Raw genomic sequence first — 26,727 nt, 5'->3', positions numbered from 1 at the left:
AATAGTTTACTCTTGTAAAAACTAACAAAAGTGTGAAAAGGCTGTGTTGTACTATACTCTTCACCAATACTGTTTCAAGCTGGTTTTGTTAATTAAAATCACAACTGATACTTAACAAGAAAGACCCCGGTGGTCCCCACCCTGAAATGCAATTGATGTTTTTGTTTTAATTGGAAACAAGGGAAATAATATTTTGAACATACCTCTATCATGCATTTTAAGTTCCTACTGTTCCTCTAGAAATAGCAACATATATTAAAGAATTCACAACCTAGAAAAGCTAAGGTTGATTAAATGAATAAAGGTTGATAAATGAATAGCCCCAAGGCAGTGTTTTCAAACTGGGGTCCCATGGAAGTTGTATGGACTGGCAGTCTGGGTTGAGAAGGAGGAGATGTCTCTTAAGTCATTTGCCTTTATACAGAATGTCCCTAGGTGATGTGGCTGTCCTGTTCCCACTTGTGTTTCCAGCTACCAGTAATGAGAAGTGAGACCCCCAGGGTGTATCTAAGACCTTGTCACCCTTAGGCTCAATCTTATACTCACAACCAAAACAAAAGATAAGTGGTAATAACACACATCTGTTCTCAACACCTTGAAATTTCAGATGCTTTTTTTTTCCTGGCTAGGGTGGGAAAAAGAGAATAGGAAAAAAAGGTAGAGAAAATAATGTGTGGCCTTTAAGGAGAAGCAGCAGAAAAAAATATTAAAATAGTTAGGGACAGGCTAGTAGAGGGTGCTAGAGTTGAAAGGTGACATTTGGGAAATACACTTTGTCAGCATTCCCAAGTTCCCAAGGCACTTCCACTTTATGCTATATCCAGACTTGGCAGTCTTTCCGTTCAGAAGGTCATATTTATACGGGTGATATCTTATGGGGAAAATTGCCATAAATGTTTGAAAAAGATCAGGTAACAGAATTTGCAGAAGCCTGGAAGTCACACTCCACTCCTCCACTCTCCTCTCCTCTCCTCCCACATCCAATAGGTCAACAAACCCATTTAGGGGTAGTGATATTGCGTTGCTTCTTAAATATCTTTTGAATCCCTTCTCTTCCTTTATCTCAGCTATGCCTGTATTAAGGTTGATATACCCTCAATATCCTTCACCTAGATTATTGCAAAAGCCTCTTAACTGGTCTCCCTGCTCTAATCTTTTAGCCCCCTCCAGTCACCTACATACTGTGCTTACTACCTTGCTAAAAGTGTAACTCCAAGCGTGTCAATCCCAGCGTAAACGAGTCACTGGCTGCCCTCCAAGAAAAGGTACAACGCCCAAGCTCTTGGCGAGACATCCTGCCACTACACTGGACTTTGTACTCTTAGAGCAGTCCCAGTGCTTCGAACACACCTCCAGCTTTGTGCTTAGAGCTTCCTCAGCCTGGACTACTTCCCCCACCCCCAGACCCCACTGACCAACCCAGACAGGCTTAATTGCTCCCTATTTGCTACATCTATTTTACTTATTACAAAAAGAGGACTTTTTTTTTAAATAGACCTGTTTCTTTCCTATTAAGCAGTAAGTTTTTTTTTGAGGCCAGGAATGATGATTTATTCATCCCTATAAGACCAGCATCCAGCACAATGTCAGGCATATAAAAAGAGCTTAATACAGTTTGTTGAATTCCACTAGGAAGAGTCAATACTTAAAAGTTCTTAGATCCATCCTGGCTTACCCTTCCAGTGGTCTATGGAAGGCAAAGGTGACTCTGTCATAAACCTCCATCACCTGATATATGATCTTATACCAAGAATAACTAAAATCAATATTAAAAAAAAATAGGAAGGAGCATGCAGGGACTAGTTCAGTGAGGTTCAAGGGAAAGTTCTATGAGTAGAAGTCAAGAATACAGTTTGGCCTAAATTCAAGTATAAGGCCTAGAGAAAACAAAGACAAGACTTGGCATCGCTATGGCCACGCAGCTGACAGTCAGCATCATCAAAATCTGCCCCGACCTTAGTTCCACACTCCACACTCCAGCACCCTATCCTGTTTGCCTTCTTTCTCAGAGGCCCTCCTCTCAGCTGTAGGCTGGCCTAACCACGGGATCTGGTCTCAACAGGAAGCATATCAGGAACCAAGATAGGAGTGCTTTGTGTGTGTTGTGCTGGTGCTTAACTGGTTTCCAGCTTCTCACCTTGCCTTACTATTGGCTCTCTGCCTCCCACGTACTTACCTGCTCTTTCTGCCCAAATTCTCTTGACTGCCCACCAAGATGAACTCCAGGCCAGACCTGCTTCCATATTTGCTCCTACTATTCTTTCTTAGCCTTCCATCACCAGCTGTGGTGTCTGCCTGCAAATATGGCTACCTACAATTCCTCTCATCCCTGTACACACACGCCACTCCTCCCGAGAGGAGGTGGCTCTACCAATTTCTCCTCCCTTTGAATCTGGGCTAGTGTTGTGACTTACTTCGACCAACAGAATGTGGCAGGAGTGACACTGTGCAAGTTTCTGGCCTAGCCCTTAAAAGGCTTAGCAGCTTCTGCTTTTACTGTCCTAGAACCCAGCTGCCGTGCTGTAAGGAAGTCCTTATCCTGCTGGAGAGAGGACATATGGAGGAGTAAGGCGCCCCAGCCAATAGCCAGCACCAAGTCCCCAGGCATATTAGTGAGCCCAGCTGCCAGCTTAATGAAGCCACATGAGTAACAGCCAACACCAAATGGGGCAGAAGAATCATCCAGATAGCCCACAAAATTGTGAGAAATGATAGTTATTATATTAAGCTGCTAAGTTTTGAGGATTTTTATGTAGCAATAGATAACGATATATCATTGCCATGATCCAGTATTGCCCTGGCCCCACCATGATATGATTTAGAAAGAGAAACTAGAGACATCTTCACAAGCCTGTTGTACTTAGATTAGCCAATACAAATTAATGGTTCAGTGTGCTTGTGGCTCATCTACCCTTGGACTGTTTGTTCACTGAGACTTCCTTCAATTGGTAATGAGAGACTGAGCCTGTGCCGTGTTGGAGACAGTAAAACCACTGGTCCTAAAGTCCCAAAGTTAAGGATCTTAGAAAATGCTTTCCCTTTTGGACCCCAAACCAGCCTCTCTCTCTTATAATTCTCCTCTACACTGCCATCTACGGTGTCATTATAACACCTAACTTCTCTTCAATAGTTTTTGCTGCATCAGGATAACACTCAGGTTTCTCCGCATGGAGCTTCCCTTGCATGGTGGCAGGAAAAAAAGTGCCTACTGGCAGGGAAATGCCCTGTGAACTTTCTCTCATTTGGAAGTGCCTGAGCCTTTCAGTCACATACCACAAATCAAATCCCACCACAACAGGCAAGGAAAATGCTCCAATTCTTATTCTCTGAAGTATCTATGGGGGGAAATGATATGATGTGTGGGATTTGTTCTAAAAATACCCTAGCACAAAAAAAAGGAGGGGGGAGGAATAGATGAAACCAGATTGACAGAATACTGCTAACTACTGAATCTGGTTGATGGTATTGGGAGGAGCCAGCTGTTGCGCTTTTCATTCTATTTCCACGGATGTTTGAAAGTTGATATAGTTAAGAGTTTAAAAACTTTTTAAAAAATCATGGCTCAATAAGTGCTTAAAACAGATGGGCTATCAGCTGGGGTTTGAAAAACCTCTTATAGAAAGATTTATTATAACAGGATAGGATGTTACACAAACGCAATGACTTATACTTTTGTCAAGAAATTTTCTTTAGCAAGAAAATTCTGAAGCCCAATAATGAATGATATGCATCAAAGAACAGTTCTGGCACAGGGGTTTTTAATAGAAATCCAAAGGCCCCTAAAGATCCATGAATGGATGTTAGGACGTTAATAAATTGTAAAATTTTGATTACACATGCCGAAGCGTATCTTTCTGGGAAGACAATCTAAAGCTTACATCAGATTTACAAAGGGATTGATAACCACCACCCTCCCTCCCTCCAAAAAACTTAAGACACATTAAGCACATTTCCATGGTTAGGAATAGTTTTCAAATAGAAGACATAATTATGAATGAAAGATGGGGAAAGAATGGTCTGAATAGTGTGATTTTATGACAAAGGCAGTACACCTGGTGTGTGACTCAGACAAAGCACAGTGCAGGTCACCGGGGAGTTAGGCATCCCGAGAAGTGTATAAGGAATAGCCAGGCTTCAGTTTCCTTTTACATTTCCATGCCCAGAGCCTATCAGGTGTTTCTCTGTTTCTCTTACTTATCAGGAATCCAGAGTCTAACGGTTCTGTCTCGTGAAGCAGAGGCCAATAAGTTTCCAAGTGGAGAAAACTGCACGCTGGTTACGACGTCCTTGTGCCCCACGTATCTGAAAGCTCTAGCTTGTGGCTTGACACTCCATAGCATGAGAAACGTATCCCAAGAAGCAGTAGCTGACAAGAAACAGAAGAACAAAACCACTGTTCGTTAAAATGCAAACGTAGGCATGTCTCGTTACAATGGTCGGCATATCCAATAATGAGACATCCAGGTAACAGAGGGGCTGGAGGTTGTAAGGCTGACCAGGTAAAGGCAAAAACATTTTTAAAAGAAACCCAGAGCTACCTCACTAAAATGCAGGTTTGGCTGTGTCCTATGTAACCAGAGAGAAGGACTACTGGACCCTGTATTCAGTTAGAGCCCAGTGACTATTTACTGGAAGAAGGCCGCACAGTGGAATAGAGAGCACACAGGACCAGGAGTCAGTGCTGTCTCTAACTCTTAGGGTGACCAAGAAAATTACCGAACCTTTGTGTCATGAGGATGGAATGCTTTTCCTGAGAGGGCTGGATGAGATGATTTTTTTAAAACTGTTTACATGGAGATCATTTCACACTTAGAGAAAAATTATAAGAATAGTATAAAGAAGATTAATACACCCTTTACCAGATCCACCAGTTAATAGTTTGCCCTATTTGGTTTATAATTTGCGTTTGTGCTCATTTGCACTCACTCTTTCTTTCTGTACACGAGCATGCACATGTGCGCGCACACACACACATATTTTTTTTCCTGAACCATTTGTAAGTGAACACATCATCGTGGCACCTTTATTCCTAAATACTTCAGTGCATTTTTCTAAGAATAAGGATATTCTCTTATATACCCACAGCACAGTTATTAACTTTAGGAAATTTATCAAGGACAATACTTTAATCTACCAATTGTTTTCCAATTTTGTTAACTGACCCAGTAATGTCTTTTATAGCTTGATACATCTTAACAGTCTCTTTCTACTCTGTTATGACATTCTACAACTAATAAAAGAATCATGTGTGTCAGACATTAGCTTAAAGCTTTAAGACAAGGAAAACAAAGGCAATCAGTGGTGGAAACAAATGCCTTGGACAAAGCATGAACAAATAAAAGCTAGACCTAACTCTTGCCCCCAAACCAAATTTTATATATGCATGTAGCCCCAAAATAGCCCCAATAATAGGAACCAGGTCAATGAGAATCACTGTCTAGACTGTAGAATGCTTAGAAAAAATGCAACTTTATAAACTTGAAATACAATTAGTATCACTGTTAGAAGAGAATATAAAGTCACTGAAAACCTTCTAAGTTCTTTATCCATCGATAAAGTTTATTTGGAATTAGCCTATGCATTCTTTCCATGTAAAATAGTTAAAGTGAGGCTGGTGGGAATGCAAACTGGTGCAGCCACTATGGAAAACAGTATGGAGATTTCTCAAAAAATTAAAAATAGAAATACCATTCAATCCAGCTATCCCACTACTGGGAATTTATCCAAAAACATGAAATCAACAATTCAAAGAGATTTATGCATCCCCATGTTCATTGTAGCACTATTCACAATAGCCAAGACAGAGAAGTAACCCAATCAACTGATGAATGGATAAAGAAGATGTGGTATATATACACACACACAATGGAATACTATGCAGCTATAAAAAAAGACAAAATCGTCCCATTTGCAACAACATGGATGGACCTTGAGGGTATTATGTTAAGTGAAATAAGCCAGAGAGAGAGACAAACACCATATGATTTCACTCATATGTAGAAGATAAACATATGGATAAAGAGAACAGATTAGTGGTTACCAGAGGAGAAGGGCATGGAGAGGTGGGCAAAAGGGGTAAAAGAGCACATGTGTCTGGTGACAGATAAAAATCAGACTATTGGTGGTGAGCATGATGCAGTCTATACAGAAACTGATATATAATAACATACACCTGAAATTACATAATGTTATAAACCAGTGTGACCTCAATAAAATAACTGGAAAAAAAAATAGAGTGAGTTTATAACTTTCAAGCTATAATGCTGTATACTATCCCTTTTTTAAAAAGTACAAGAAGTTGATGTTCCACCACAGCTTATCAAACTATTAAATATTTATATCGAGGTCTAAATTATCAGGGGCTAATGTAGACAAAATAGGAAAAACAATGAATTATCATGTGCATTATACTTAGGACCCTATTCGAGTTCTAAGGTATTACACAGCAAATAAGATCTACAAAAGGAGATAAGACACAATCCCTTACCTCAAGGAATCACAATATTGTAAGGGAGACAGTTCATTAATAATATCATACATGTTCAGAGGACTTTCATACATGATTCATTTTAAATGTTATATGGGGTGGTTGGTGGTCCTTTCTGAGGAAAGAACATTTGAGCAGAGACTTGAGGTGTGATCCAGGCTGAGATGTGAGAAAGAGCCCTCTGGCAGAAGGAACCCCGTGGACGAGGGCCTGAGACAAGAATGCACTTGGAAGACTGAGGAGCAGCAAGGAGACCAGCATGTCCACAGTGGAGGAGAGAAAAAGGGAACAGTGGGATGGAAGCAAGAAGGAAGCAGGTGCCAGGCAAGGAGCCATAGTGACAGGTGTCTACTTCATTATAAGTGCAAGGGGAAACCATTGAAGGATTCTGAGCAGGCGGAATCTCATGAGCTCATTTAAGAAAACTGCCACTCTGACAGTAAGCAAAGGATAGTCTTTGCAAAAAATGATGCTGGGTCAGCTGCATATTCATAAGGGAAAAAATGTATCTTGACTCCTACATTTTATACTATTCACAAAAATAATTCTACGTGGATTGTAGATCTACATGTGATAGGTAAAACAATAGCTTTTAGAAGAGAACACAGGAGAATATCTTCACGGCCATTAGGGTAGGCAAAGATTGCTTAAACAGGACATCAAAATTACTAAATTACTAAAATCACTAAAAGAAAAGAATAATAATTTGTACTACAGTAAAGTTAAGAAATTTTGTTCATTGAAAGATACCACTAAGCAAGTGAAAAGGCAAGCCACAGAGTGGAAGAAGATATTTATAACACATATATCTAATATATAACAAAGAATCTATAAAGAATCCTACAAATCAACAAGAAAAGGCAGGAAAATAGGCAAGTGGCTTAAACAGGCACTTCAAAAAGGAGAATATGCAAATAGGTAATAAACATATGAAAAGGTGCTGAATTCCATTAGTCACCAGGAAAATGCAAATTAAAACCACAATAACACATCACTACACACTTATCAGAATGGCTACAATGAAAAAAAATAATACCAAATCTTGGTGAAGATGTGGAACAAATGGAACTCTCACATAATGCAAGTGGTTATAACCACTTTGGAAAATTGTTTAAAATATCTACTGAAGCTGTGTATACACTTACCATTTGACTCAGCAATTCCACGCCTAGGTATATACCCAACAGAAATTCTTACGTATGTTTAGCAAAAGACGTACAATAATGTTTGTGGCAGTACTATTCAAAATAGACCAAAACTAGAAACCCAACTATCCATCAAAGTAAAATGGATACATAAGTTGTGGCATATTCATACTATGTACCTACTGTGTAATTAAATTTCATTTATATGAAGTTCAAGAAGCAGTAAAACTAATTTTGGGGTTAGAAGTCAGCACAGAGCTGATCTGGGTGGCAGAGAGGGAGGATAGTGGCTAGAAGGGAGCACTGGGGGTACTTGAAACGTTATCTTTCTTTTCCTGGGTGTTGGTTAAATAGGTATGTCACATTGTGAAAATTCATCAAGCTGTCCAATTTTGGTACCTATCTTATACTTCAATAAAACGTTTAGAAAAATATCACTCCGGCTGTTGTGTGGAGAACATCTAGGGGGTAGGGGGACAGAAGGGAAGAAGGAAGTCAATCAGGAGGCCACCGCAATAATCCAGTCAGAAGAAGGTGGTGGTCTGCACTAGGCTGGAAGCTGTGGAAGCAGGAGAAGTAGTCAACATCAAGACATCATAAAGCTAGAGCCTGCGAGGCGTGCTAACAGGTTAGAGGTGAGACAGAGAAAAAGCAGCAGCAAAGGTGCCAGGCTTTTGGCCTGGGCACCCAGGTGACTCTTAGAGCTGTTTATGAGACTGGAAAGACCAGAACAGAAGGAGGTTGGGAGTGAGGCAGGATGGGGTGGGAGTCAAGAGTTCTTTTTAGGACATAGTAAGTTTAAGATGCCCATTAAACATGCAAGTGGAAATGTTAAGCAGGGAGATGGATAAATTCACCTGGAGCTCAGGGAGAGGTTTTTGACTGTACAGTGTGGTAGATAAAAGAGCAAACTAGAGAATTAGACTCCCTGAGTCAAATCCAGGCTTTCACTTACCAGCTGTATGCCCCTGGGCAAGTTACTCAACCTTTCTATGCCTGGAACACTTCAACTGCAAAATGAAGTATTTAAAGTATTAAGTGAAATGATATTTGTAATTCATGCCTGGCACATAGAAAACACTCAAATGTAGCTATTAGTACTATAGTTTTTGTTTCTGCTCTGTTAGCAGCTGCAGTCTAGATAATGTATTAGGGACTAGAAACTGGATGGGATGGCTCAGGAAGTGAGTATAGATAAAGAATAGGGTGAAGGTATTTACCCTTGAGAGAACGAAGGAGCCATAAATGAAGTAGGAGGGGGAAGGAGATTGAGGGGTCCAGGAATTCAGTAAGTATTCAAGAGAGTGACAAGCTGTGTCAAACGTTTTGAAGAGACTTAGTAAGATCACACCTGGACAGGACCAGCTACAGAATTTGTGCAGCCCAGTGTAAAATGTAAATGTGGGGGCCCTTGTAGAAAAATTATTAAGAATTTCAAGACAGTGAGGGCAGGGCATTAAACTAAGCGTGGGATCTGTGTGACTACACAGGTCATCTCCCTAGCCGGCCCTAGGTTGGAGGATCAAATGCTGGTTTGGCAATAAGAATGGTTTCAGTGAAGTGGTGGGATCAAAGCTGGAACGGTGTGGGTTGAGGAGAAAATGGGAAGAAGGCAGTGGAGAGAGTTAAGAGTTATACAATTGACTCATTCACTCATTGAAGGTTTACAGGGTCCCTAATACTCAATATGATAAGGACCAGAAAAAATGGTACTATAGGATCATGCTCAAGCAACAATTAATTGGGGGGGTTGGAGGGATAAGAATATAGAAGCTTAACTGAGAAGGTGACACAGAGCTTGAGCCTTCACACATCTTGTCAGAAGAGGAAAAGGGCATCTTAACCAGAGTGGATGCTCAAAAATTATAAATTTCAAGTTGACTGCTACACACCCACATTAAAGCCACACTTTGCTATTGTCAGCATGAGGACAGCTGGAGAGAAGTGGCTGAGAGAGCAGGACGAACAAACGGTTGACAGGACAGGACAGCCTAACCTCAGAATGAGGGGCACTTCAGAGGCCTACTAATTATGAAACACCAGAAGCAGAGATGTCTCAGTTACAACTGTGCAACTCAGGGTACACTCTATATTTTCTTCCAAATTTCAGGAAAACAGAAAAAAAGACCAACAGTCTATAAAAACCCCATGAATGCACTCTTACTAAAAATTATGAAACCCAACACTGAATTTTCCTCCTTACTTCCTTAACCTTGTCCCACCAAACCCTAATAGCATGATAATAAAAGGTATTTGATTACTGATGTCAGTGCTGTGTGGTGTTAACTCGGAATCTGCTTTCAAACATTTCCATTGAACCACACCCTACATAAACATTACCACATAATTTAAGTCAAAGCTCGTCATCTGACCTTCTATTTTGAGATAAAATGTCAAAGGGAGGAAGTTAAGAGAAAACGTTAACTAGTAAATCTACCCATTTAAGAAAACATTTATATTCTATAACAATAACCCATTGTTTCAAGAAATAGCAATAACTTTCTTTAGTCAACCCAAGCTCTCTCACTCATTGATTTAACCAAAATCAACTGCAGTTAATTAGACGTTCACTCTGTCAGGAATATTACTTTCTGGAAAGAAATGGTACTACCTCTAGTTTTTGCCTTTGTTGTTAAATTATCTTTTCAATTGGTAATAAATGTACATGATACAGAATTCCAATACTACAAAAGAGTATTTACCAAATCTCCTTCCTGCCCTTGGCTACCTGGTTTCCCTTCCTAGAGGCAACCAGTGTTAACCATTTTCTCGAGTATTCTTGAGTATCCTCCTATGCACTTAAACAAATAGTGTGTCTATTCACTTGCTATTTTTTATACAAATGGTAGCATGCTGTTCCCGCCATTCTGCATTTCGCCTCGCCATCCTCCCCTCCCCCGCCCACCGGGTATAATATATTAGAGACCTGCTTTCTTAGTACATAGAGCTGCCTTATTCTTTTTTTTTTTTTTGAGGAAGATCGGCCCTGAGCTAACATCCATGTCAATCCTCTCTTTTTTTGCTGAGGAAGACTGGTCCTGGGCTAACATCTGTGCTGATCTTCCTCCACTTTATATGGGAGGCTGCCACAGCATGGCCTGACAAGAGGTGCGTCGGTTCGCGCCCGGGATCTGAACGCCAGGCCGCCAGCAGCGGTGTGTGCGCAATTAACCGCCATGCCACTGCGCCGGCCCCACAGAGCTGCCTTATTCTTTCCCCCCTATTTTTGATAAATTTTTATTTTGATAACTTCAAGCTTACAGAACAGTTACAAGGCAGTACAAGAAACGTCAGTATAGTCTCTACCTTAGATTTTGCCATTGTTGACATTTTGCCCATTTGCATTATTGTTCTCTCTCTACATATGTGCATATGTTTTTCTTAACCATTTGAAACAAAATTAGAAACATAATGTCTCTTTACTACCAAATACTTCAGTATGTATTTCCTAAGAATGAGAACATTTACTTACGTAAACAATCAACAGTCAGGAAATTAAATACTATTTCATATATTATCTTTTTCATAGTACAGACATGGATTTTGCCAATTATAGCTATTTTCCCCAGTCCATGATGTAATCCAGGCTATGCGTTACGTTAACCACCACGAGTCTTTATTCTCCTGTAAACTAAGAAGATTTCTAAGTCATTCTTTGTCTTAATTATTGACCTCGACATTTGTGAGACCTACAGGCCTGTTATGTTTGTAGCATCTTCATCAGTTTTTTTCCCCATGTTCCCTTGGATTAGATTCAGGATATATATTTTGACAGGAATGCCACAAAAGTTATGTTGTGCCCTTATCAGTGCATCATTTTAGGGTGCACATGATGTCTGTTTGTCCCCATATTGGTGAGATTAACTTGGATAACTTGCTTTAGGTGGTTTTTGCCTTGTCAAGTTAGTATTTTTCCACTTTGTAATTAATAAGTATTTTGTGAGGAGATACTTTAAGACTATATAAAATATATATCCTCTTCGTTAACAAGCTGTCATACGCTAATTTTAGCATCCTTTAATGATTTTCCAATCTGTCATTTTTTTCTATAATTTACTAATTAATGTTTAATTAGTTAATAAATATTTAATTTAATTTATTATTTTAAGGAAGAACTTTCCTTTTCCTCCACTTATCTATTTATTCATTTACTTATTTATATCAGTGTAGACTTAGATTATTTTATTCATTGGGTTATAATTCAAAACTGTCATTATTTATTTTGACTCTCATATTGTTCCAGATTTGGCTAGTGAGAGCCCCTTAAAGCTGGCTTCTGTGACCTGATATGTGTCCATTGCTCTTTGAGTACTTCCTTACTTCTAGAATTACAACATGTTCCAAGATGTACTTTCCCTGCCCCAGTCCTGGTCTTTTTTTCCCCAAGAAGCTCTGATTCCTGTTAGTGGAGAATGGTATTTAGAAACCAAGATCTGGGGACTATGTTTGCTCATTGCCACTGGTGTGTCAGCAAACAGAGCTAAGAAATAAGATATAAACAGAAAATAAATAGAAATCTCAGCAGGCAGAACTAAGAAATTAGGTATAAATAGAAAGCCGTGTCTATCTATATGTAGATATGAAGCTAAAGATATTAAAAAGCATGAATTCATACTGATAACTCTAATTCCAATCTAATACCACAAAATACATTCTAGCCCTCCCTCTTTTCGTATTTATAACTTTCTTCCCCCACAGTAAAAAACATGGCTCCCGTTGTGCTCAATATATTTTTGTTCAAGCCCAGAATATACAAACAGTAGTTTCAGATTCATTAACCCACACCACTGCAAAAAGCAATCCTACTAACCAGAGTTCAAAATTCAGTTTTGCTCCTTTTTGGTCTCGTCAGACTTGGTTTTACTCTTTGTTAGGGTGGATCTACTTCAGTTGTCAACTTAGTTTTAGGACATGCCCTTTATTTTAGGTGTGGTCCTGATTCCTAAGGCCTGGCCTCCCTGGTGTTTCTGTCGCACGCCTGAGGTGCTCAGCACGATTTCCTCTTTGTCGCAGCTAGAGATCTAGGGACATCCAGCTCTGCAGGGCCCCTGGGATCCCCATGCTGCTTTCAGCCCAGCAGTAAGCGATCTCTGCTAGACCTCAGACTCTCAACTTGTGAGCGTGGTGCTCAGCCCTCAGCCACAGAACTATGAATGACCCCCTCAACCCCCAGACTTCTGTGACCGCCTATCCTGCCCAGCAACAAGTTCTCAGGAATCCTGCCACACAAATCTCAGCTCCCCCTCAGCCAGAACTACGACCTCAGCTGCCTTAGCTCAGCCAGGCTGTCATACTCCTTCGGCTCCACCTCTCTGCTGTGCAGCAGGAAGAGTGTCCCGAGAAGAAAGCCAAGGCTATCGCGGCAGGGGGCTTACCTTATGTGTTTCCTTTCTGGCAAGGATCAGTTTTGCACTCTGTTGCTCAATGCCTGAAAACAGTTGCCTCATATATTTTGTCTTGTGTTACAGTTGTTTTTAGTGGGAGGGCAAGTTTGGTTACCAATTACTTGGTCATGACTGGAGACAGAAGTCTGCTTTATTCTTTTTAATAGCTGCATAGTATTCTAGTGTGTAGCTACATCTTAATTTATTTAACCAGTCTGCCCTGTTTAGGCTGTTTACACTCTGGTCCTTTTACAAATGATGCTGTAATATACATGTGTTATTTCTGATATGTACAAATATATCATTGTGATAAATTCCCTCCAAAATTATTGATGGGTCAAATAGTACATATTTTAGCATTTACAAAAAGGTCCATGTTCACAATATGGTATCTTTCACAACTTTGTACATTTGGATTATATCCCTCTCAAGCCTTTTCATTCCCTATTCAAGAGAGTTCCAATAATTCAAAACACCTTCATACAGCAATTCTTGAATTTTTCAATTATTTCAGAAGTCCCTCTATATATTTTCTACCCTGATTATGTCCTCCTTATAATCCACTACCAGCAGTAAACTCAGCCTTCTAGTTTCAGGGCACCATGATTTTGTACCTTCTGGTGCATTTCCAGGTTCATGCTGCTCTTTGGGGTCACAAAAGAAACACCAGACTGCCTTCTTCAGGGAAAAATAAACAAGGACATCTCCTAAGGAAATCTATGAGGAGTTCTCTATAAATATTTTTGAGAAAAGAAAAACAAAATGTAATCCCCAGGCATACACATCCATAAACCCAGACGGAAATAAGGGAGAGGACTGCACATTAAAAAGACAATATTCTAATCTTAACTAGATAAACTTCAGTACTCCATCTAATACTTTCAGAATTAGTTTGTACTATCCATGCACTGAATAATAATATAATTAAGACAGCACTAACTTAAAATTCCTTTGTCCTGAATGAGGGAATAATTAAGCATGTTTTGCTTCTAGCTGACACGAAGTAATTAGCTTGCTAGTGTAAGCATGGTCTAAAAGGAGCTGTGGGTGCTTTAAAAATAATCTTTAGTAATGACAATCTGGAGAAATTTAACTTATTCAAACTCCACATCTCTATGAGGACTGACAATCACAACAATACAAACATTTAGTGAGTTGTCACTATGGGCCAAGTACCTTTGAGGACTTCATAAGCATTCTGTTATTTAATCCTCATAACAGCATAGGTAAATATCATTATCCCTCTTCTATAGATGAGGAAATGAGGCTTAGAGAGGTGAAGCAACTTGCCCAAGGTCATGCAGATGGAAAGCAGCAGATCTCCATTTTTAACTCAGTTCTAACAGACTCCCAAGGCTGGGCTTTTAACCAATAACCCAGTGCTTTAAGAAGCACTGGAGATTTATAGATTATCTCCATTAGAGTTACTGGGGGCTTTGTTAAAAATGAGTATTTCTAGTAAGTTACTTCCGTGGAGTGAGACCCAGGAATCTGAGTTTTTTACCACATTCTCACTTAATTCTGATGTACATTGAAATTTGAGAAACATTGCACTCTGCTACTGCCTCTTACTGCATACACTAGATGACTTGAGCACTTGGGAGTAATTTTGAAAACTTCAACAGAAGGAGAAGCTTCAACAAAGCTACTACACAGGTTGCCATCAAAAATCATAATAGTAAAAGAATTTCTGACAAACTTTTATTATCATTTCACTGTGGGGAAAATAACTTTAAAATTCCAAATTTCATTCTGCTTCTGTTCAGTCAGAAAAAGGAGAAATTCACTTGTCCTTGCCATCATTTATTCTACAAACATCCCACAGGTTAAATAGGGATTGAGTCAATGACCAGGTAACTTTGATGGAAAAAAGTGATAGCTTTTTAAGTGATAACTTAAACGTTAAATTATATAACTTTAAATTGAAACTTCTAAAGTGCAGCTCAGATTCTACAAACTCTGTGAAAATACTTTCAAACTCTTCTAATGTTTGTATAAACTTCCCAGTGTGGCCCTCTGGGAAAGAGATTGACTGGCCTAATGGAAAAGAGTGTGGCTTAGAATCAGACTCCAAACCAGCCTCAGCCAGGCTCTGCTGCTCACTAGCTGTACAGCTTTAGAAAAGTTACTGAACTTTCACTCTCTGTATCCATAAAAAAGGATGACAACACTTCATAGGTTATTGTTTTCTCTCATCCTCTCCTTTCCAATCACCTCCCAACCCATCCTGTGAAACCCAAGAGCTCACCACCTTCCATGAGGCTATTGAGAATAAATCCAACATGCTTCATGTTCTGTTTCCTCCAGTCATGACCAGAAGTTTAAGCCTTAAGCCCCTGTGGTTATCAATTATTATGCACGCTCACTCCCATAATGCTCTGGATGTCCCCTTGGCTGACCCTGACACCCATGCCTTCTCTACTCCCCAAAGGCTACCACTGGGTCAGAGGAACCCTCACTAGATGATCCCCCTTACATCCACACCCTCCACTCTAAAAGTCCCTCCCCCTCTTAACTACTTACCCTTTGACTCTGCTTGGGGACACCAAATTCCTTGAAACCCTTTCAAGAGAGAATTTTCTCTTTCACACTTCACCTAGCTCAGGTCACAGTCTTCCTCTCTGTTCCAACTCCTGGTATTATTAGTTCATTCAACAGATTATCTCACCCCTACAACATGTAAAGCATCGTGGGTGGGGTAGGAGGAATCCTAAGTAACAAAATACGCAAAATCTCTAAATGAGGAGCTTAAATTCAAGTGGAGAAGTGCCAAACAAGTCAACAAACAGACAAACACATCATTTTAAATTGTGCTAAGAGACATCAAGGATAAAGCAGGAAGTCATGATGAGAATCTTGTGTGAGGGCAGAATACTTAATTCAGATAGAGCTATCAGTGGCATTTTAAGTGGAGCCAGCCAAGCAAAGAGTGAGGAGGTGAAGAACATTTCAGACCAAGGGGCCTCTCCGAAGACCTTCTCTTCCATGTTTCCTCAGCAAGCCATTCTGTGGTCACACCTTGGATCTTGTCACCAGCAGAACCTGAACACTTCCCAGACCACTCACTGAAACCCCCATTCTCTGACAGCTTGCTTTCCTACAGCTTGCCTGTTCAGCAGCTTCCATCCCATCCAGAGCTCCAATCCACTGCCCTATATTCTCCATGGAGGCTCTCTTTTCACTATCTTCATTTCACTCTCCAATCTGTAACCTTAATCCTGCTCTTATCTATTCCATCCCTTGACTCTCCCTCCTTCCTTCAAATCCCCCTGGCAAAATCCCAACCACTCTGCCTATTATGGGTCTGTATCTGTGCCAGTGACAATTGCCAGATACACCCAAGACAGACAGAAAACACCGTAAATTCATGATCACTAATTTCACATGGATCTTCCACACTGCCCAGCAGTGCTCAATTCTGCAATAGTTCCCTCGCCCACTCTCTGATGACTTTTTAATATCTTCTCCTCTCTCTTCAACATCTCTCCCCCACTCTAGATTTTGGCTATCATGATACCCTACTGGAATGGCTTTCCCTCCTATCTTTCTCATGATTCCTTCTTAGATTCTTTTGTTACTTCCTCTTCTGATCTAAAGGTTGGAGATCGTTAAGACTAAGACATGGGCCATTTGCCCTCATTGTTCTACTTTCTTCCCAGCTGATCTCATCTATTCCTATGACTTTAAATACCATCTATATGCCAATAACTCCCAAATTTCTCTGTTTCCCAGACGACATCCTAGTTTCAAGACCACCATCCTAGTCTGAACCACCATCATCACCTGCTGATATTACTATAATAGCTCCTGATTGATTTCTCTACTAATAGTTCAATCCCCACATAGTAGCCAGAGTGGTCTTTTTGAGGTATAAGTCAGATTATGTCATTCCCTTACTTAAAATCCTTCAACAACTTCCCAAGACTCTCAGAACAAAATCCTAAAACGTGGCCTCTGTCTGTTTCCTGTGGTTGCCACAACAAATTACCAAAAACTTATTAAAACAACAGAAATTTATTCTCTCACAATTCTGGAGGCCAGAAGTCCAAAATCAAAGTGTTGGCAGCACCACACTCCCTCCAAAGGTTCTAGGGGAGATTTCACTCCTTTCCTCTTCCAGCCTCTGGTGCCTTCAGGAGCTCATTGGCTTGTGGCTCCATCACTCCAATCTCTGCCTCTGGCTTCATACGGCCTTCTCCTCCTATCTCCTCTGTGTGTCTCTTTCTATAACACTTGTCACTGGATTTAGGGCCCACCCAGATAATTCAGAATGATCTCTTCTCAAGATCCTTAACTTAATTACATCTGCAAAGAACTTTTTTTTCCAAATAAGGTCACATTTACAGGTTCCGGGGATTAGGACATGGACATAGCTTTTGGAGGACCACCATTTAATCCACTATAGCCTCCAAGCCCTTGCCCAAGCTGCCTCTGCCTTCCCCTGCAGCGTCATCTCCCAAAGCTCTCTCTCTTCCTTTATTTACAGGCTCTACCCATTCTGGCCTTCGTTTATTTCCTTGATCAAGGATAAGCTCCTTCCCACCCTTGGTGTTTGCATATGATATTCTCTCTCTAGTCTTTGCCTAGCTAACTCCTCTTTCAGGTCTTGAGTTACATATAACCTCCATAGAGAAGTGTTCTTTGGCCCCATAAACTTAAGTACGTCACCACAGTTATCATCCTCAAAGCACCCTGTTCCTTTTCTTCACAGCATTCAACTATTTTCCTGTTTCAAGTTGTACCTACACGGGATTTGTGGGTTTACTTATTAATATTTGTCTCTATCACTGGACTGTGAATTCTTCATATCATCTCCAGAAGCGCACCTGTTTTGTACACCTCTGTATGTATACCCAAGCACAGAACAGCATTTGGCATACAGAAGCATTAACTAAATAAAGGAGTACTAAATAAATAGAGTACCTCCCATTCCCCTTTGAACAGGATCAGATAAGTGCAAATAAATGGGTTAGAATGGTGTCCAGAAAGCTGAGGACACCGCTGGCCTGCAGTGGACCAGGCCAACCTGGGAAAGTGACCAAGCTGGGCACCAAAGGAAAAGGAGTATCCGATTATTAGCAAGTTGGAAGGACTTCTCTAGTCTTCATAGACAGAACTCATCTCACCTTTTATAATAATTTCTACCACCTGTTCAAAAGGACTGATTGAGGTTTTCCTGAAATTTTAGAAGAAACTCCAATACAAACTGATTTCCATCTGCAGCCTAATAATAAGCTGGGAGATTCACAGATATATCCAACTTCCTTAATTCTGCTGAATTACACAATTACTCAAGTATTAATAATAAATACTGCTGGCCTGTTTTAAAGTCTAGTATGCACAGAGGGACATAGAAAAAGAAATCTGGGCCGGCCCCGTGGCTTAGCGGTTAAGTGCGCACGCTCCGCTGCTGGCGGCCGGGGTTCGGATCCCGGGCGCACACCGATGCACCGCTTCTCCGGCCATGCTGAGGCCGCGTCCCACATACAGCAACTAGAAGGATGTGCAGCTGTGACATACAACTACCTACTGGGGCCTTGGGGGAAAACAATAAATAAATAAAATTTAAAAAAAAAAAGAAAAATCTTTTCTGGGACACAAGAAATTCTCTAGCCTTTTTTTTTCCCTTGAAGTTTTCTTTTTTTAATTGAAATATAATTCACATATCATAAATTCACACTTTTAAAGTGTGTAATTCAGTGTTTTGCCCACTGTTGCCCAAAGTTGTACAACCATTGTCACTATCTAATTTCAGAACATTCTCATCACCATCTCTACCCCCCAAAAAAACCCATCCTCATTTGCATTCTCTATTTCTCCCTCCCCCAGTCCCTGGCAACCACTAATGTACTGTCTTTACGGATTTTCTAGTCTTTTTTCACATTAATGAAACTGAAACTACAGAGAGATGAAATGATTTGCACAGGATTGCAGTCACATAGTAAGAGAGCAACATTATAACACACGTATTTATAGTAACTTTTTAAACCGTATAAAAAACAAGAGATCAGTGAATATGTTTAGCTCAACTATGTACATCCTAAATGAGGCCATAAGACATCTGATGGATAAAGGAGTCCTCAGGCAGGTGACTCTCAGGAAGTGTGTCAGGCCGGGGAGAGGCGGGGGTGCAGGATGTTAGGCAGGAATCACTAAAGATGAAGAGATATGCTACTGGTGGACAGGAATTGTACTTAGGGACAGGCTGCTGCAGAGAGAAGGGTGAGGGAAGTGTAAGACTAGGCAGTTTAAAGCGCAGACATATTTCTTTTCAGCCCAGGGTTTTGAAATTGGTGCTAATGTGCCCAGGTGCCCACTTGCTTTCTTTTATAGTATCCTTCGATCATTTCCAGTTTGTTTATGAGTAGTTCCTGCATTAACAGTGCTAACACACTTCAGAATACTTACTGGTTAATGACACAGTGCAAAATAACACAGGAAATTTGACGTTTTTTATATTCTACTGTCTGCATTTTCAAATAAGCAAAAGAATTACAAGCTTAACTTACTTCTGTTATCATCAATAAATGTGTACATAGGAACAGTAATCCCATAGACTAAAATCATCAGAATCCATTTGCAAAAATAATTAGGCATACATTTTATTTTATATGTCAATCAGTATTGCAAATACCATTAACAAAAGGAAAAAAGAATGGAAACCACTCATCACACAGAAAAAAATTCATCGTTCAAAAGAGATTAATCTGAACCTCAACATTCTTTGTGCTCATTTAAAAATATTATTAAAACAGCAATTCAAAAGAACAAACAAGTCAAAACTAAGTATTTTATTAATTAAAATTGAGACCCTAAAGCAACTAAGACTACACAACTTAAAAGTAACCTCTTGTCTTCAACCTAGAAAAGTTTGATTCGCCAACATATAATAAATACTTAGGAGCCTACTACTGGGTGAGTAGACAAATTTTCTTTTATAAACAAGTTATTTTGAGTTAGAGATCCTGCAGATGCCTAGATTATCTTTTTTTTTTAAATGACTGCTAAAAATGCCTATTTAGATAGTCAATCTATTCATAGAATTGGACACTAAATGACATAGAGACTATTTAAAGTTGAAACTTCTTGTCTACCAAATATCTTACTAAAACTGTTATTAAGCATGTAAATTAACTTAAAAGGTCAACTCAATCGTCTACAGCAAAAGAGAGCTTTGGTACCAAGAAATTAGAAGTAGGGAATCAAAATATATTTTGTTTGTAGTTTTACAGTATGTTTTTGGAATTAAATTGGAAATGCCTATATATGAAAATGCAAAAGTCTCCTTCTTCTGATATCTACACTATTGCGAGGAATGAAGAGCGTACCTATTCCGAACTATTGATATAAATAAAGCACTAACCTAAAATTTCTTCCAAAAAGATTAATGGGTCATACCCTGCAATTTAGGCAAAAGGTAAAAAAAGAATTAAGTACTTTACTTTTCAATGCTCCTTTTCTCTTTTGACGGGAAGAGCAAGATAAGAGAATAAAAATAATTCCAATAGGTACTTACAGAATATATCCATTTTAGTTCTCCCATTTCATAGGGGGCTAAGAAGAACAACAAAAATAAATAAAAAGAGAAAGGGTGATTTAAAAAAAAAAAGGGAACTGAGCAAGGGGAGAGGGCGGGTTTAGGAAAACATCTGCTGCCAATCAACCCTTTTGCAAAATTCAGGGCATTATTATAAACTCTTCTTAAATTACACCCAGGGCCAGGCACATTGTACATGGATTCTGGACAATTCTTTGATAAACTTTAAGGGTGCTAGATAACTCAGTGAAAGTTATTAACACATTTTCATTTTAAGAAGCAAAGGAGAAACAAAGTATTCAAGATACATAGCAATTTTACTTTTTGAAATGGTTATCCTAAAAAATTTTTTTTAATTCAGATTTTTCAAAGTTCCTACTCTCCAAGTCACCAAGTAGACACCAAAAAAATTTTTTACTTATGAGTACTGTGGACTAATTCTTTATGGAGCATGCATTTTTCATAAATTTAGACCAAAGTGAATTAATTAAGATTTAATTCTAAACTCAGCCTGTGATTTCTGGGTATAACATTGGAATAAAACCTGTAAAAATACTTTTTTTTTTTTTTACATGTTACTTTTTTTTTTTTTTTTTTTACATATGTTTACTTCTCAAATAATTGAGTTTGGGAAATATTTACATTCTTAGCCCAAAAGATTACTTTTAGAGTTTGAAAGATTAAAGATAGAAACAAAAATTGGTTCAACAATTATCAAAATGAAATGAATACAAACATTGACCACAACAACTTTCCACTCAACCCGAAATAAACCATGTCAGTTGAGCTCAGCTCAATTAATTTTTAAAACCATTTCTCTTTTCCACTTCAAAACTGGACTGAACAACATACCTATGTTAAAGGTGAAGAGATAAAAAGTGTTGTCAAGATGACACAGCAACTGAATCTGAGACAGGTGTAATGTACACTTATAACACTTCAGAGCTGGAAAAGATCTTTGAGATCTAGTCCAGCACCCACATTTTACAAATAAGGAAACTGAGGCCCAAACTGAGTCATTTGGTCAAATGACTTGACCAAAGTCACATTCCTAGGCTGAGCCATTCATTCATTCAGTCATTCATTCACCCACTCACTGAAAGCCGCCTGAGTGCCAGGCTCGGGTGCTAGGTGCTGAAAACATGCTGGAAGGCGGCATTCACCATTGCCAAGGCAGTCTTTCTTCCTTGTCTTCTTAAGATAAATCCTTAAATGTCCTATTCAGCAAGAACTGCTCTAAGAGTTCCACAGCCTTTGTAGAACTGGGCCCACTTTCAGTTTCACACGTTTCAGTAAACACAGTGGAGCTGAACTTCAGAGAGCCCTCAATTGTGTTTACTTTAAGTGATTAAGCATTAACAAAGGGAAGCACAGTATTCTGAATGAGTCCCTCTCCAGTACATTCATAACTTAAGGAAGTACAATCAGAAAACACCCTACACACACAAGCAAGTTCACTGAGGGGACAGCTTACAAAATCAGAGCCATTTGAGGTATCAGTATAGATCAGTTAAGTCCAATAGCTCAAGTTTACAAAGTGTACAATGTAAATATCTCCCCATTCCATTCAGATGTGGATATATTTTTCTGAGATGTCTATATGCTAAAAAGACATCCAAACTCACATTCAAACTCATGCCCTCTTCCAGTGACACATATATCTAAACCAGGCCTTTCTCCTTAACATCAACTTTCTTTGATTTCTATTTGATTAAAGGAAAATTAGAATAAAAAATAAACAAAACCTAAAATTTAATGTGCTGGCTAAAAGAAATTTAAATTCTGTGTACAATCAAAACAGCAAATAGATACAAGCGAAACAGCTCAAACTGCACATTTACAGGTTTTGTTTAAAAATGGGACGTGCAGTTAACTTACCCATCAACATAAATCATCCCACATTTTGCTTGGATTTTTACATTCTTTAATATTAAGGCTGGCACGTAAATGTTTTGTGTATTTCTATTCACAGTCAACTTCGTTAAGGAGAAGTAAGAAACCATATCGACAAGGCTCTTAAATAAAACAACCCATAAGTAAGGCGCTTTGAAATATTAAACAGCAACTCTCTCTGGGCACCCAGTTTCAGTATTCCATACCCAAACGAACCACAGCTTTTACAGAGCTCTCACAGATGACCTGTGGGTGATTTCTGATAAAATACAATCTTCCCTGAGGCTCTCTGAAGGCTCCGACTTTCCTGAAGCTATTGTCAGCTCAGGACAAAAGTACTGTTGTACTCTTCTATTTCTCAAACTTCCAGATTTGATTTTTATCTAGAGCATCACATGTTCTCATTTGAACGTTAGGTCGGCCCTCAGGTGTCCGATAAGCACTAAGACACAGTCCTGAGTGTGGATGAAAAATGGTTCCGTCTTCTTTAAAATGCCAAATAATGTTGGCTGGAATAGGGAACCCATCTTTTGGACAATTTTGCATTCCTACATGATTTTTTTGCTCAGGAACCTCCGCACATAACTCTGTCACAGAATTAAACCTTATTTCTTTGTTTGAAGTATATTCAAAGAACTGATTGCCGCCTTGACCATGGCATCCAAACAGCGAGAGGTTAGCACCTGTAGGGTTGTTGTCGGGAGAATTATAATCCAAACATTCAGAAGAGATCCCCATACTGCGAATAGCTCCGTGCCAGCCTGGCCTATCCTCTGGAACGTGTAAATTAGAAAACACATTTTTTAAATACCAGTCAAAGCTCTTGCACTTCAGCCGTTCTCGTAGCAATTTCCTTTCAGAAATATCACCGTAAGTTTCCTTCCTTGCTGGAGGGTTCCGATTGTAGAAATGCTCTTTGTAGTCGTCCATCCACACTTCTGCTGCCCGAGCAGTATTCTGCAGGAAATTGGGCCGAGCATACGGTGCCCGCTTGGGGAATACATGGCCCACGTGGGAACACGGGTGGATCTCCAATTTACCTCCACACTGCCACACCCTAAACGACAGCTCGAGGTTTTCACCTCCCCACACTTCCATCCCAGTGTCATATGTTCCAAGGTACTGGAAATATTTCTTGCTGACAGCAAACAGTCCTCCAGCCATGGTGGGCGATCTGATTGGGTCAATTCTCGATTTCCGCCTGTCCCTTTCGTGTTTGGGGACAGAATGCCACTGGAACGTTAAACGCCAGTCAAACCCACCAATCATGGGCTCCCCAGTCTGCATATAGAATTCAAAAGTATTCCAATCAATGGTGTCTATAACAGGACACACAATTGCTGTTTCATCTTTCCCAATCCTTTCCAACAGTGGTTCCAACCAACCAGAATTACACTCACAGTGACAATCCAGGAAAGTGAGGACATCCCCAGTGGCAAAAGTGGCCCCAATCAGGCGGGCCCTAACCAGCCCCTCTCGCTTATTTGTTCTAATCAAGCGGACTCTGTCAAGATTGCTGATATAAGTTTCAAGTTGCGTCTTCAAATAAAGTCTGTCACTCAAGTCATCGACTAAGATGATCTCCTTCAAAAGGACGGCAGGAGAAGTTTCTAGGACACTGTGGATGGTGCGGAGCAACGTCGACCAGGCTTCATTGTAGAAAGCGATAATAACAGAAGTGGTGGGAAGTCTCCTATAGTTGAACGTCTGGGATTTACACTCATACATTCTTTTATCCTCAATGTGGCGGTGCAGGGAAATCCTGTCACTGAGGTAAATATTAATGGCATATCTCTCAATGAGCTCTTCTTGCTGCTTCAGTTCGCCCTCGTTGAGCTGGAGCTTGCTGGCTTTCCCCCACTCCCCAAGCGCATGGGCATCCGCAGGGGGCTTCTCATACAGCGGCCGAGACAAATCCTCTGCCTTTTCCCCGGGGTCCGAGAGCTGTCTTGGTGCCCGATCCCTGGCAAGGCCGGCTCCTGGGGAGGCATGGAAAGTGGAGACCGAGAGCTCCACCAGGATATAGGCCACTGTTAAAAGCGCCAGCAGCAGGCAGCTTTTGCCTGCCCAGGTCCACCTCGCGGCCATCCGGATCCTCATGGCTGGGCGCAGACGCGGTCACCGGAGTCACCACGCAGAGGCAGGGCTGCGGGACCTGCAGCTGGAGTCCCGGGCTCAGGTAGGAGCGACCGTCCGAGCAGGTCCCTCCGTTCATGCAGGCGCTCGGCTCCCTTCCAGCCACAGATGCTTCCCAGGGGCCACCTGAGACCTCCCGGTCCCCGGCCGCCAGCACAGCCCCAGCCCCTCTCTCCCCACTTCCTCCTGCTGCTCTCACAACTTTCCACAAACTCTCTCGCCAACACCCCACCCTCCCGGGGCGGACGACAAACCCCTCCCCTGCCCGCTCACGCCTCCTGGTGGTTGGTTCGCGCAAGTCGGCGGCCAGGCCCTGGCCTACGGGCGCCTCTGCGGGGCGGGCTGGGGGCCGGGGTGACCCCGGGCCGTGCCCCCGGGCCTCCGGCCACACACCGTCCGCGGGGCCCGCGGGCGCCACGGTTCCCGCCCGGGAGAGCGGCTGCCTCATCGCAGGAAAAACAAGAGCACAACTCACCCAGTTGTTTGCCGTTCGGGCTGAAGTCCACGGAGGTGACGGCAGCTTTGTGGCCCTTAAAGTACCGCTCCAGAACCGGGTCCTCCTGGGAAGGAAAGTCGTCGAGGTGTGAGGGCGGGTGCAGATCTCGCACCGGGGGCCCGGGGATCCACGCCGTCCCCTCCCCCGGGGGCCCGGCCCGGGGACGGCCACACGGGCGGCGGGCGGGCGCCGACCTCCCCGCGGGGCCGGCAGAGCCTCCCCGCGCGCTTCCCGGCCCGGGCCTCCGGGCGGCGGGTCTGGAACGCTCGTGCCCGGGCCCGCGGGCCCAGGGCGGGGCCGGCTGCGGGACTCTTCAAGACCTCCCAGGTGATTCTGACGCAGGCGCTCCACGGGAACCCTCGGAGAATTCCGGGGCCGCGGGGCTGCCGGGCTCTGCCGGAGCTCCGGGACGCGGGGAGGAGGCCCGGCAGCCCGGCTCGGCGCTCCCGACGCCCCGGGAGCGGAGGGTGAGACGCGGGCGCCCCGGGCGAGGTGGGCTCGGGACCCGGCTGCGGACACCTGCCTCCACCTCCCGCCAGGTGCGCGCGCGGCCCCGGCCTGGCCTCGCAGCCCGCCGGACCGGCTCTGCGGAGGCGCCCCCAGCCTGTCCTTACCGGGACGGAGGCCATGAGAGGAGCGGGCGGCGCCGGGTTCCTGCTGGTGGGGGAACCGGGGAAGGAGGGGAGGGGGAAAGGGGGGAACGTGCGGCGCCCGGAACCGTCTGCCCGGAGCTGCGGCGCCTCCCGGTCACTACAACAACGGCGGCCCAGTCAAACCCCGCGCTCCAGGCGTGGCCAGCCGAGCCCCGAGGCCCCGCCGGCGCGGGAGAGAGCCAGGCCTCCGCCAGCTGGCAGGAGGGACGCCCGGGGGTCAGGTGCGACCGCACACCAAAGCCAGCGTTTACTAACACTCGCGCTGCCCCCGGCTTGACGCCAAGAAGGAAGGTAGTAACCGGGATGGGAATTAGACCGACGGGAGGCAGTGGATAATGAGCCTGTGATCGATGCAATTAGAGCTCTATTACACGTTAAAGGGACAGCGCCCGCGAAATTCAGACGGACGCGGGACAGCTTGTTGTCACTGGGGAGGGAGCTTTGATTTGAAGTAGGGCAGCTTGCTGGTTATTATATGCAAAGGAACTAAACCTCTGGAGGACAGATTTGAATTTATTTAATCAGTATTTTTCACACAGTGCCCTGCTTGATATGTAAATATAGATGCTGGATAAACGTGATGAATGAATGAATGAATGTTGTGCATCCACTTAATGTTTTTCTACTATGTGTTTCTATTCTAATCCGCTCATTTGTGTATGTGTTAGAGCAGAAAACTTATACAGCAGCATATTTAAAGTCTTTAGGAAGACTTAGAAAGAAACATACTTTTTTGTTTTGTGTAAATTATCAGGCCACATAATATCTATAGCCATTTCTATAGCAGGCTTTCTTACACATAATACCATTTGAGCCTCAGCAACCCTATGAAGTTGATAGAGTTACAAAATTTTGCTAGTTTACTTTTACAAATTATAAACTTGATTCTTAGATATTTTACATATAACTGTCAAAGAACACACAGAGACAGCTCTTCCAATTCCAAGTTCATATCCTTTTCTACCCTGCCTCGAAGCATGAAGGACTCAGCTGAAA

At 41.8% G+C, this 26,727-nt stretch overlaps 1 protein-coding gene across 3 annotated transcripts in view; it reads right to left on the bottom strand.

Annotated features, from left to right (window-relative positions):
* POC1B (POC1 centriolar protein B) overlaps nt 1-25,816 on the bottom strand; it is a 94,298-nt gene extending 68,482 nt beyond the window's left edge. For all 3 annotated transcript variants that reach the window (XM_004417936.2, XM_087449119.1, XM_087449120.1), the window contains exons 1-3: nt 25,693-25,816; nt 25,058-25,142; nt 4,195-4,366 (exon numbers count right to left, since the gene is read on the bottom strand). In XM_004417936.2, the coding sequence (XP_004417993.1) occupies nt 4,195-4,366; nt 25,058-25,142; nt 25,693-25,707 (272 nt within the window). In that variant the 5' untranslated portion in view covers nt 25,708-25,816. The remainder of the gene's footprint in view (nt 1-4,194; nt 4,367-25,057; nt 25,143-25,692) is intronic.
* Between the last annotated feature and the right edge of the window lie 911 nt (nt 25,817-26,727).

This window comes from Ceratotherium simum, chromosome 25 (assembly GCF_057802395.1).
Source record: "Ceratotherium simum simum isolate JZ-2026a chromosome 25, ASM5780239v1, whole genome shotgun sequence".
NCBI classification, from domain to species: domain Eukaryota; kingdom Metazoa; phylum Chordata; class Mammalia; order Perissodactyla; family Rhinocerotidae; genus Ceratotherium; species Ceratotherium simum.
The sequence above is the reverse complement of the archived record's forward strand: the minus strand, read 5'-3'. Positions and strand labels throughout refer to the sequence as shown.